General features: G+C 44.1%; 1 protein-coding gene across 1 annotated transcript; it reads right to left on the bottom strand.

Moving 5' to 3' along the window:
• Positions 1 to 6,215: 6,215 nt before the first annotated feature.
• LOC107043687 lies at positions 6,216 to 6,812 on the bottom strand. Its single transcript, XM_015265271.1, has one exon. The coding sequence runs from the start codon at positions 6,810 to 6,812 to the stop codon at positions 6,216 to 6,218; it is 597 nt and encodes a 198-aa protein (XP_015120757.1).
• Positions 6,813 to 13,430: the final 6,618 nt, after the last annotated feature.

Raw genomic sequence — 13,430 nt, 5'->3', positions numbered from 1 at the left:
CGCTGTGGGTGACCATTCCACAGGTGCATGGGCAGGTGTAGCTGGTCGCTACAAGTAGACAAAGGGATAGAGAGAGATAGACTGGGCGTGCACTTGAGAACATATTCGGCGCGGCAAGAGCCTAATCCAAGTTTATTACTCTACAACTGAATTTTCGGAGAAAATTTAGTTTCGAATATGTTTTGAATGGCTTTATTGCTGTCGGCTGAGCTTCGTTTCCATGAAAAATAAACTTGAAGATTTACCCGAGTGGATTAGATGCAAGTCTAGTGTGCGAAAGGTTGTGAGTTCGATTCCCCGTGGAACCGAATTTTTCAACGCAAGGCTCCGGCGAGCGGGAGGTTGCTAATAGAGGAACCGCCTGTACTGGCATGGGTTTTCTGTGGTTTCCCCATGCTACTTCTATGTTCTATAGGAGTGCGAATGCGGTACAGTGTAAAATCCATAGCCGCATGCATAGGGTTGGATAGAGTGCCGAATGGGACCCGAAAAGGGACTCCGAGGCCGTAAAAAAAAAAAAGATTTACCCCTCCTAATTTTCAAGGAAAATTTAGTTTCGAAAATGTTTGAAAATGATTTAATTGCTGACAGCTGGCCTTTGGGCCCTTGAAAACTAATTTGAAATTTTACGGCATGCGTACGTTCAATTTATGTTGAATTTCTTTAATAAGGCAAAGAAGATAGTCCAAAATTAGTTTATTTGAATTTTGGCGGATGTCACAGGTGTATTTCACTGGCTTTTGCATAGACGCACGACTCCATTATGCAGTATCTCTTCGACCTGACGATCAACTTCCCTCATTTCTGACTCTGGTAAACGATGAGATCTGACGCTGATGGGCGCCCGGTTTCGGCGGAATCTCATGTTCCAGATGATTAGTAACTCCCGGTGAATTTCCCGGTAACTGCACGACTGAATTAAATTCTTCCAAAATTTCCAGACGAGAGTCTCTCCTCCCTATTCAGATGATCAATTCTCAAGTTTTCATGCAGTAATTTTATGCAATCTTTTATCTCGCATTTATTTTTTAGTATCATGATAATTTCCACTGATAGTAACTGCTCCAGATTCACCGTCGGTAAATTGATGAAAACATCGTTCCCGTTCGTATTAATTATGTAAGCAAGCACTTAACCGTCTACCGCCATTGACAGAGATTCTCCCATGAAAACGCCCTTCGTCCGCTGTCTCTTTCGTACGATTCCAGTATTTACGCTTCGTGTGGGTACTCGAAGTAATACCTCACTTCTAGCTGCGATTTTTGTAGGTTCTCAATCGTGAAACAGATCGAAAGGTCGTCCGTTGAAAATCACTGCCTTTCTATGAATTGTTACCACCTCTAGGCTAGGTAAAGACAGGAAATCTTCGCCTAGAATTCTCCCGATACACAGAAAAGCTCAGGAACCACCTAAAACACATATCCCAGGCATCTGCTCCCAATTTTCAAGTATAGAACAGCTTCTCCCGAAGTTGCCACATCCTGCTTGGAAATTTTCCTCAGTACTCAATTCCCCGGTGAAATTTTAAAATTTTCATTCAGTTTATCTCTCCTCCCGAGAGATGCCTTTGCTCCAGAATCAGCTAGATACACCATAGGCCTTTAATTCGGCTGTTTTCAGCAAAACCAATTTTTTCATTTCTGCAGATTTCGCTGGTGTTATCAATGCGCCCTTATTTTCACTTGAGGACTTTTTCATCCTCTCTGAAGGTTTTACCATCATCACATGATAGGCTCTCACTGGCAGTGCTTTATCAGGGTCTACCTTCTCGCATTTCTTTCTTGAATTGTTGTTATTATTGCTGCTGATGGAGTTATTATTTTTGAAACTCAAGGCAATATCATCCTTATATCCAGTTGATTCCAATGGAACTTTTTGCGAATTCGGCATCCCCAATCTTTTCTTCAATTTACGGCAGTCCGTAACTTCGTCACCTGCATACTTGCAGGTTTCTCGATGCAACTGGTAATGTCGACTTAAGTTATCCACCATTGCGACATTCCTTCAAATGATGGCCTGCTTGCCCGCAGGTAAAAGAGTTCCTAGTTGTTGAGCTTTCAAGCGAAGTCCAGTTTCCCTCTGTAGAGTTTTTGTGAATTACCGTTATTCCTCCGTTTTTCCCCTTGTGAGTGCCAGAGATGGTTCTTTCTCCTTCTATGGCTCTACACCAGCTCCATGGAGAGCTTCAAAATTATGTGCTCGTAATAAATTCTGCAACTGCTCCCACAGCCCTTGCTCGAACATCAATTTCGCTAATCATCATAAGTGTTTTGGAGGCTAATTTTTCCCCCTCGTTGAATTCACTATGCAGACTGAGTAAGCCATTCAAAAAATCCACAGTGATTTCTTCCGTGCGACCCACATTTTTAGTGACATTATAATTTTCCCTTTGCTGCAATTTACTGAACTCGATCTGGAGTCCCAAAAGACTTTTCGTTTTCTCGAAAAGTGATTCCAATTCAGTTTTCAATTCCTCAAACGACGTAACTGTTCTGTATTTTAGTTGCTTCATGGGGCTACCCTCCAGTTTACTCCCTAAAATTTCCTCTGAAAGGAGATCTAGAAGTTCTGAATGAATCAATTTTTTTAGCGCTCTCTACTTATTTCAAGAAAGAATCCAATTTATCTGGATTTTCTCCTCTGAAATTCCGCACCATCTGAAGTGCGCCCTTTAAATCGAAATGTGTCTGTTAGAAATTTTTCGGATTTTGATGATAGAGAGGTCGGGAGGGAAAGTGAAGTGGGATGATTTGCCAGAGAATAAATTAAAATGAGGTTTGTTGATTATCACTGTATTTTGTGACGAAATTCCAGGCGAATTCGTCACCTGCGGAACTCCAGGGTATTTATGTATAGAAAGAGAGAGAGAGAGAGAGAGAGAGAGAGAGAGAGAGAGAGAGAGAGAGAGTAAGATTTTATAAACCGTTACCTTTTTGTCGTGATATAAAATCTATACGGAGAATTAGAGCTACCTGCTACCTTAACTCTACTTCAGAGCTACCTTAAGTTCGGAAAACTACCTAAATTGGTTACCTATCGCGTGAATCGATTCCCTAAATTTTGAGAATAATATTCATTAAATAACTTCATTAAATAAACCAGATATTTTGCAGATATTTCTTTTTTTCGAGTCATTTTTGTTGAGTTAAAGTTTAGTAATTTTGAGATTTTCCTACGTAAATTCGGTTAAGGATCAGGATATCACCGTGGAATATTTGGCCAAGATAATGTGCTACCCAGTGTTTCCCGTAACCCTTTTTGGTTTGTCGATAGAGTGAGTACATAGGTCGAGTTGAAATGCTTGCGCTCCCTTGAGCGAGAGTGTTAGGGCTTTCAGTTGGAAGGCCGTGGAGACGATCCCAGTCGTCGAAACGGATCGCCATTGGGTTTTTAATTTAGTTAAGTTGCGTTTGCGTTTGAGTTTTCGTTGGTAAAGTCCTAATTCCTCTCCGGAGAGTGCCCTCTGTAGATAAGCTACCTTATTCCGGTCGTAGACGGAGTGAAGACCCGCTCCGCCATCTCAGTTTCACGTTGAGTTCAAGTAATTACAGTTTTGTTCAATTAAAATAATTAAAATCAATCATAGGAGAATTTAAATTTAAATCTTTAAATACTTCGCGCACAATTACCCCGGGAATCGATAGTTCGCGTCTCCGGCACTCGAGTCAGCACCGTACGGGGCTAGTCTCCCCCAGACTCCCCACCACTATGCAACAGGCCCGAGCGGACACACGCGATAGTCGCCATTACAGTATCCACCCGGACGACTAAGAGTGAGGTACGAGTCGATTTAGCTCCCTGAACAAGTTCTCTTTCGAGGTAATTATCGAGGCCCCGTGATCCAAATTCAGTCAAAATCAACGCTCCAGACCATGGTAAGTACTCGTGTACTTATTTAGAGGTGATTAACAGTGAATTAGTGCGTTTTTCGATAAAGCAGTTGGACCACGCGGAATGGCGTCGCTACCTCTCGGAATGACGCCAACACCGATACTCATGGTTTGAAGGACAGAAAACTCTTCAAACAAACCTAAATGCTCCCTGGAAGCTACCTGAGATTATTTAAATGATAATTACGCTACCTGAATAAATCCGAATAGTAATAGGGCTACCTACCGTAACTTTTAGGCTAAATTTCATGCTTTAGGCGTCTCGCTACGGCGATTGATGCAACTCGCTACCTACTTCATTGCTACCTTTTTGCTTGCTACCTTTTTTCGCTCTCTTTACGTAATTATTCTACGCTACCTATTTCTTTATATTTCTCCGACTCACGAGAGTTCTGGAGGAAAAATGATGCTACCTGAATTGTTCTGAAGCTACCTTTTTCGCGTTTTAATGCTCTCTAGCGTTCGTTGAGTTTTGGATTCCGGTTGGGCATGGGGACGCTATCTTTTTAGTTATCTTTACTTTATGGTTGGAATCCAGAACAATAAAATTATCTAAGCTCTCTTACGTTCATGAATAAGCTACCTATTATTTTGGAAATTATTGGAGACCGTAAGCTACCTATTTTCATGGAGAAAACCTCCATTTCCGGGTTAGAAACGCTCCTTTCCGGTAAATCAGCCACGTGGCTGATTCAAGCTCCCTAGCTCATTTTTGCTACCTTTTCGGTGAATGAGATTCCCGATTTTAATGGGTTACAAATGGCATAAGAATTAAGTAAACCATTACAAAGGCGCTCCATAATTCGTAATTCGATTAATTACAGTCGAAAATAAGAAAAATTAGTACCTTTTCGTGAGCTCTCCTTTTTTTTTTTTTTCGCGTAGTTACCTCATCCGTTCTCTCTCTCGCACGTACGCTACCTTCCTATAGTCTCTCTCTCTCGGATTCGTGTTCCCCTCGTGGACAATACCTTTGCTTCTCTCTATCAGCTTTGGATTGGGATCGCTTTCTTTTTCATACTTAAAATTATTATTCGCATCTTTCGAGTCCTTTTGGAGTTTAATGGATCATTTCAGAGTATTTAAAATTATTTTGAGTCACATTCATGTAATTTTGTGTTTGTACGAATTTACGATTTTGTATTAATATCGGCAATAGCGAAACACGTCAGTACAATTGTGTTTATTATTCAATGTCGACCTTACCTATCCCGTTTGGAATTTAAGACATTGGTTTATTGGTTTCTCGATCGATGATTGGTTTTGTTAATTGATGTTCTCGTCCACGAATCCACCCCTCTCTCCACGACCCGCACACTGAGCAGCCGAGTAAATCCCGTACCCTCGTAATCCACATTTCTGCGTATGGTTTGCGATATGTTTCTTGTCGTTATTGGATTTTTGGGGACAATCAGTATTTAGTTTTAAGAAAATACGGTTCCGTTTGCGGTTTGTCGATTCCGCGTTGCTAAAAATCGGCTGGCGCCCTAAATACACGAAATAAGGATTGGATGAGCTGCTGATTGTCCCCGAAGTCCAGTGTTAGCGTTATGGTTTTTGGCGTTTCAGACTTGTCGGATTACGAGAACGAAGGTAATGAGTTGGCCGTGTTTGGATAATCGAGACTTCTGGGCTAGGGTTTATTGAGTATTTGTTGAGGCCAAAGAAAAATCATTACAATTTAAATGATAAAGTGCACTGGAAACTACACCGGGTGAGATTCAAATAAATAGTTGAGGTACCGGAGCGGACTGTAGAAACACAAAATAAATATATTGATAATTCTCCCGATAATTAACGATGACTTTCGAGAATTGACCGATGAGATGTCCGATGATTGCGCCGATATACGACCGGATGATTTTCTATGAGCCGTTTCCGATGAGAGTCGATGGTGTACTGACCATCTCGGCACGGATAAACGTCTTTGTGCGTACTCGCCAATGGTCGAGGATTACCGATGGGAACGGGGGACAATCTAACCAACATTTAGGTCAGATTTTAAATATCCCGCCCGCCCTGCGTCACCTCCTGGTGACAAAGTGTAGTTAATGGTCCTCACTGTTGATCTTCCAGTAGATCTGCGTTGATGGGCAATGGAGGTAGTCTGTGTATTGCCCGTTGAACTTTCTGATGACCTTTCCTCAGTGTGACAACTCTTGTCAGGTTTTCCTGTCCTGGATGAATTTCGATGACTCGGGCAAGGAGCCATTCAGCTGGCGGTTCCCGTTCGTTCGTAATAAGGACCAATGAACCAATGTTAATTTGATTCGTTGGCTGTATCCACCGGTAGATTTGCTGATATCGATAAATGCACTCTCGTGCCTAATGCTCCCAGAAGTTTTGGAGCCTCTGGGTGATGAATTGCCACCGGTTGAGATTGTCCGTAGGAATTAGCTGGAGTGATGGTTCAGGAACCGTCGTGACCGGTTCCCGGATGATGAAATGCCCCGGTGTCAGGGCTGACGTGTCTTGCGGGTCGTTGGTGAGTGTGCAGAGCAGCCGAGAGTAGAGTATGGCCTGGACTTGAGTCAGAAGAGTCGTACATTCTTCGTAAGTCAATGTCGAGGTCCCGATGATCGTCCTGAGATGATGTTTTGTAGACTTCACAGCGGCCTCCCACTTATCTCCCATATGTAGCGAATGAGGGGGATTGAATATCCACTGTATCCCGTCTGATGCTAGCCGATCCCTGATGTCAGCCGATTCGCTGGGTGCCTGGTCGAAAAGATTCCTGAGTTCTCTATCTGCCCCGATGCAGTTGAGTCCCCTGTCACTGGTTCGGGTCGCACAGATATCCCGTCTTGAAGTGAAGCGTTTGTACGCCGTGATGAATCTCTCCGATTTCAGATCCGTTACTATTTCCAGATGGTTTGCTGATGTTGCGAAGCAGACAAATAGACAGATGTACGCCTTGTACATTGTTTTGTTTGCTCCCGGTCCTCTCCATTTCAGAACGTTCATTGGGCCGGCGAAGTCCGCTCCTGAGTGGAGGAAGACCCTTGATGGCATCACTCGTCGCGCAGCTAGCTGCCCCATCAGCTATTGAGCCCTCAATGCTCGATGACGTGCACAAATAACGCACTTTATCATGTGCGAGCGTAGTGGAGCTGGTCCACCGATGATCCAGTACCTCCGTCAGATGTGTGCCAATGTTAGTTGAATTCCCCCATGGAAACTCCGTTGATTAGCGTCGGCGATGATGAGCGATGATAGCGGCGAATGACGTGGAAGAATAATTGGATTTCTCTTCTCCGGATCTAATGTTGAATTTCGTAGATGTCCGCCCAAGTGCATGACGTCGTTCTCAAGGTATGGCGTCAACGTCGCCATTCGATGATTTGCTGCCAGTGAGTTTCCAGTCCTTAGAATGTTGATTTCTGCCTCAATGTAGAGCTGTTGAGTGTACCTCACCCAGTACAGTCTTGCCTCTTCGAGCTCTTATGGTCCTAGTTGAGGAGAATTCGGTAGCGGCTGCTGTTAAAAGCGTTTTACGGCTCAATTGACCCAGGCTGTGACCTGTAGAAGCTTGTTCAATGATCAGTATCTGTTGAGCAGTGCGTCCACCTTGGCGATTCACACTGCATGCGAGCTGGTGATGAGTGGTCTCGTCTCTTGAGCCGCCTGTGATGATATCTCCGCAGTCGATGATCGAGCCAATGAAGATGTTAGCCTCTGATCCGGTGGCAGGACAAGCCAAGTTGGTCCTGTCCACCACAGTTGATGCTCCGCCAGTTGTTTCGGTGATAGATCCCTTGATGCGCAGTTCACTGGATTCTCTTTGCCGTTGAAGTATCTCCAAGTGGCAGAAGGCAGAGTGTCTCGTATCTTCAGAACCCTGTCTGCACGAAGTCTTTCCAACGGGATGGATCTTCCTTAATCCAGGTGATGGCCACTGATGAGTCGCACCAGAGATGGATTTGTATGTTTTCCAACTCCAGTGTTTGCTTTACGTAGGCCACAAGATACGTTACCAGAAGAGCTGCTGTTAGCTCCAACCCTGGTATGGTTATCTTTTTGAGTGGTGCCACCTTGGTCTTGGCACAGACCAGGTAACAGTCATTCCGGATGTTGCTGATGATGTTCGAAGATAGACTGATGCGCCCATTGCCAGGTTTGATGCGTCCGCAAATCCATGAAGTTGAATATCCGTCGAGTCGGGCAATAAATGAAGCTACCGTGCTCAGCTGTCGAAGTTTCGTCCTGAAGAGTTGCCGCCGTTTTTTGAAGGCCGTTGGCAGTTGATCGTTCCAGTCGACCTTGAGCGGCCACAACTCTTGCATGAGTATCTTTGCCGAGGCGATCACCAGCGCAATGAGTCCCAATGGGGCGTAGATTTGCACAATCTCGGACATGACCACGCGCTTGGTGACGATGCCGTGTTCGAAGCTCTTCGCCTTCTAGTGGAAAGTGTCTGCGTCAGGCTGCCAGCAGAGCCCCAACGCCTTTACTGTTAATGTATCAAATTCGATGGTTGGAGCTAAGCCCGATGAGGGCCCGAGTCGTTCCAGAATGTATTGTACATTGCTGCACCACATCTACAGGGGCATGTCGCCCGTCATGTGGATGTTGATTAGTAGGTAGATGATCTCCTTCATTTGATATTCCGTCTCTGCACCTCCGCATATGTCGTCGACATGTCGTCCCTTGATAAATGTCGGTAAGGCCAATGGGAATCGATGACCTTCGTCGATGACCAACTGCTTCAACACCCATAGCGATAGCCAGGGTGCACAGCTGGTACCATAGGTGACTGTCGTCAGTTGATATTCGATGGGTTGACCGTTGTCGTCCTTCCAGAGAATTCGTTGATAGTCCTAGTCGTCTTGGGGTACCCGGATCTGGCGAAACATCTTCACGATGTCCGTGCCGAAAACAAGCCAATGCCGACGTACCCAGATGAAAATATCGGAGCTGTTGATTTGCAGTTTAGGTCCCGGGTGGAGGATGTCATTCAACGACACCCCCGTTGAGCTTCGATACGAGGCGTCAAACACCACTCTCAACTTCGTGGTTGTACTGTCTGGCTTCAGCACTGCGTGATGAGGTAAATAATATGTCCGGCCCGGCTCCGATGTTGATGATGCTCGTTGCATATGGTCCAGGGCCTCATATTCTTCGATGAATTTCTTATAGCATATATGAGTATCCGGATCGGATGACAGTCGTCGTATGAGCTTCTCCAACCGTTTCTTGGCCGATGATGCTGTATCCCCCAAGGCGGTTGGCGACGATTTAAACGGAAGATGCACTATGTATCGTCTGTCGAATCTCGTTGTTGAGTCTCGATAGAGTGGTGTTCACACTCCGCTTGAGCCTTCGGCAAGACTGACGATGATGACGTATCCGGTAATTCCTCCTGAGTCCAAAAATTCTTCATGAGTTCCAAGAGTTGTTGATTCGCCGTCTGTTTCGTTACTTTCAACGATGATTTTGGAGCACAGCCGGTGCCGCAGACTGGCTTCGAAATAGTCCAGCCAAAGATGGAATCATTGCTAATCTATTAGATTCTTTTTCTTAAACCTCATGATTCTCTCGCCGATGATTCTCCCGTAGAAGTCAGCTTCGATGATGATGTTAATGGCCCCAGGTTTTAAAAATTAGGGATCTGCCAGTTGAAGTTCTCTTAATTGATGAGGAATCATTGATTCGCACATAAATGGCGGTAAGTTTGCCGTTAGCTTGCTCAGGATGTGGGCGTCAGTGTTAATTTTAGCAGCGGGGTCGTGCTTCAGATGTAAGGCGAGTGTCACAACACCACGTGAGCTGCCCGATGAGGTTTCTCCGATGCCGACGATGAAAACTGATGATAACCTCCGCTCCAGATGAAGTTGATTGACCAAGCGCTCAGAGACTGGTGTTATTTCTTAGCCCTGGTCGATGAGGATCCGTGTTGGCCTTGAATTTCCATGGTAATTGTGGGCGAAGATCCTCGCCGCCGGCAAGATGACCAATTGAGTTGCTTCCTGTTGAGGTCGATGAACTTCCAAAACGTTGATGATGTCCACCGGATTCACTTGGTGCAGTTCTGATTGTTGATTGACTTGGTGTTTCGCCACGAAGTAACAATTATAAAAACAATTCTAATGGAGTTGTAAATCCCATCAGTTCAACGACTCGAAATTATTCGTGGGAAACTTGACACGCCGAATAGGTTCTTTATGTCACCTTTAGATTGAAACGAGGGAAAATTACGATTAAGAAAGCGAATAATTATCAATAAATAAAAAAAACTTGGATACACAACACCAAATTATGATCAACAGTTTAACAGTTTGTTCACTTAATATTACCGGATACACTTGGATTTTAAAGAGCGATTTCAGTTGAGATGTTTACAGGTTGACAGTTCAATTTTAACTAACTTAGAAAATAATAATTTTGCGAGTCGAAAAATTTCGTAAGAGTCCAGATGGTGGAACTTAGCTATGAGGGTTGAGAGAGGAATTTAGAGTTGAGATAGGCTAATGAGAGGCTTAAGAGAGGGACTCACAGGTGGGATAGGTCAATTTTCGAAATGGAGGGAAGAGGATCAATTCTATTGGCCTCGACTGGCCGGGAAATTACTCTGGGCCTGAAAGGAAGAGAGATGGTACGTTTAAGCAATGTTGTCTGGTCCTGAGTGACGTGGCGCCTACCTGAATAGGGTACGACAGCTGCAAGGGATTAACGCATCTGAGGGAAACAAAGTGAGCAAGCGTTAGGGTCAAGCGATTATTAGAGGCAATAATCATGAAGAGGGCAATAAAGCTATAAACGTTTCCAGACGAAGATCCCAAATATTGAGAGTGAAGTAGTCATGATAAAAATCTTCCATTGTGACAAAAACGACAGTTGAACTAACAAAAGAAAGGTCCGAACAATTTAATCGATGGAGAATTTTAGATTCAATTTCATGGAATCTCGGGAAATATATTTTAGATTAAATCTCGAGGAACTACGGAAATGTGGGGACTCAAGATTTATTGCGAATTTCAAGAAATTGGGAACCAAGGAAAAAGAACAATGATGAGGGAAAGTAAGGAATAACGAGATGGGAAATTTTTCTCGCTTAACAACAAAGACTTATTTAGCAATTGAATATTAATAAGTGCGTGCGAGGTCGTTGACCTCTTCCTCTCGATGAGTGGCGTGCAGATGATTTAATTTGTGATGATGCATCTTGGCGCGATAATGGACCGGATCACTTGTTGACAGATTCCTGATTGATGAATGTCTGTTGCTTGATGATGGTCCTGTTGTCGTCTTTCAACAAACACAGCAGTTGAGTTCAACTCAAAATTACTAAAATAATTTATGGCATTAGGGTTCCCGATGAGTCCACCGAGTTTCCACGATGCGTTTGTGCACCTCAATGTCATCTGAGGTCAGACTGGCGATTTCCTCCGTATTGAGTTTCTCGATAATGTTCTCCAGGTTCTTTAACCGACTCAGTTGTAGCCTGACCTCCAGCTCAAAACTCCTCTGCCACGGGGTAATTCTCTTCTTCAGTTGCTGAGGCTCGTCCGAATGGATGACACTGTCTACCGTTTTGTTGATTAAATTCTTTATGAATTCCTCGGTTGCCTCTGCCTCCTCTACTACGTCAGCCTAGTATGATGTTGATCCCCCTGTAACGACAGGCATGAGTTTGTCTTACCTGTCGTCAAGTTACCGACCGTGGGGTTACCGACTGCCGCGCTGTATTCCGCCGATAAGGTGCCGCTCCCAGGTATGTTGAATGACCGAGTGGGGAAGAGGCGCAGCGCTCCCGCTACGGCTATGAATGGATGGAGATGGAGGACTCCGAGCATTGCCGAAGTGCTACGGGGAGTAGCGAAGTTTCGACCGTTGAGTCTCCGGGATGACATCACGCCGTTCCTCGTATTGAATGTCCTCTGTTGCCGATGTAAACAAAGGCAATGGAATGTATTGCCTCTGTAGTCCCGTAGATTGTCCGATCTTTGTGTGGGTTCCTTCGGTGAGTTCGTGTGAACCCCGAATGCGTCGAGTCCACGGCGTCGGTTTTCACTCGCGATGATTTCCCACTACCCTATCTTTTGTCCACGATAATTATCCACTGCTTTTTTCAGTCCCGAATTCGGCTCGAACGACCAATGGTCAAAATCTAGTTCGATTTTGATGATAGGGCTGTCGGGCGGGAAAGTGAAGTGGGATGATTTGCCGAAGAATAATTTAAGATGGGTTTCGTTGATTACCACTGTATTTAAAGGAAAAATTGCGCTGGAAATTACACCGGATGAGGTTCAAATAAATAGTTGAGGTACCGGAGTGGACTGTATAAACACAAAATAAATATATTGATAATTCTCTCGGTAATTAACGATGACTTCCGATAATTGAGCGATGAGATGCCCGATGATTGCGCCGATATACGCTCCTATGATATTCTACGAGCCGTTCCCGATAAGAGTCGATGATGTACTGACCATCTCGGCACGCACAAACGTCTTCGTGCGTACTCGCCAATGGTCAAGGATTATCGATGGGGATGGGGGACAATCTAACCCAAATTTAGGCTAGATTTTAAAGAGTGTCTTTTTGGTTTCTCGTTTATTCTGCATATTTTGTTCTGCCCAGGCCTCCGCGAGAAGATCTCTGACGCTATTTCTCTCCTTCTCGGCCTGCTCTCGATGAAACTGCTCAGGTTCAAGAAGTCATTACATTTCCTCCTCTCTAATTCTGTTTCTCATTTCAAGATTCGCAACTTGTTCGTGCAAACTGACAATTTTACCTCTAAGATGATCAAGAAGTCGAGGTGGTCGTTCTTCCTCCGATTGTTGCACTTCGGGTTGCACTGTTCCATGACAATCGCCCTCAGGAGTTTGATTTGGAATAAAACCCCCTGCTCCGAGTGCTCTTACGCGATCGAAGACGTTGCTTGGCGTTGAAAATTGCTCTTGAGATATCACATCGTTCTCCTCCGTTTCCTCACCCCCTTCTAGAATCACTTCGATGTCATCGAAGGGATTTACAAATACATTTTGTACAGGATTCACAGGGCGAAAACGCTGCTTTTCACGCAAATTATTCGAAAGAGAGTTTACTACTATCCCCGCCCCATTTCTCTGCGTGCCATTTGCTAGCCCAGCCCCAGGTAACTCGTCGGGTAGGTCGTCTTCATCTGTTTGATGAACGTCAACCCGTACTTGTTGCTGATTGACACCGGCTAACTTACTCTGATGCAGTGATGGGGTACATCTCCGTTGCATGTTAACATTTCTGTTGATATTCCCATCAGAATTGAATGGATTTCTTCTTATTCCCGGTCCCGAAATCGAGTAAGATTCGAAATCAGCTTCCTTTCAATCAATTCAGTTTATTTAATCTTCGCTCTTATTTACAAAAAATGTTTACAAAGATGAGTTTCCTTGGCAGTTACATTGAAAACGCAATTATGAATTACTTACTTGTAAACAGAATCACGCATACTTAGAGTATAAAAGGATAGTTTAACATAGAAGTAATATGGTACAATATTTATATACATATATACACATACATATATATACATCTACATATACATATATACATATATAC

This window comes from Diachasma alloeum, unplaced genomic scaffold (genome assembly GCF_001412515.2).
Source record: "Diachasma alloeum isolate Michigan unplaced genomic scaffold, Dall2.0 Dall_scaffold_00614, whole genome shotgun sequence".
Lineage (NCBI taxonomy): Eukaryota > Metazoa > Arthropoda > Insecta > Hymenoptera > Braconidae > Diachasma > Diachasma alloeum.
Note: the sequence above shows the minus strand (reverse complement) of the source record. Positions and strands in the feature narration are given on the sequence as shown.

Bases quoted from the DNA above. Each gene is read 5' to 3' on its own strand.
- LOC107043687 (XM_015265271.1), bottom strand. From the start codon at position 6,812: ATGTACAAGGCGTACATCTGTCTATTTGTCTGCTTCGCAACATCAGCA.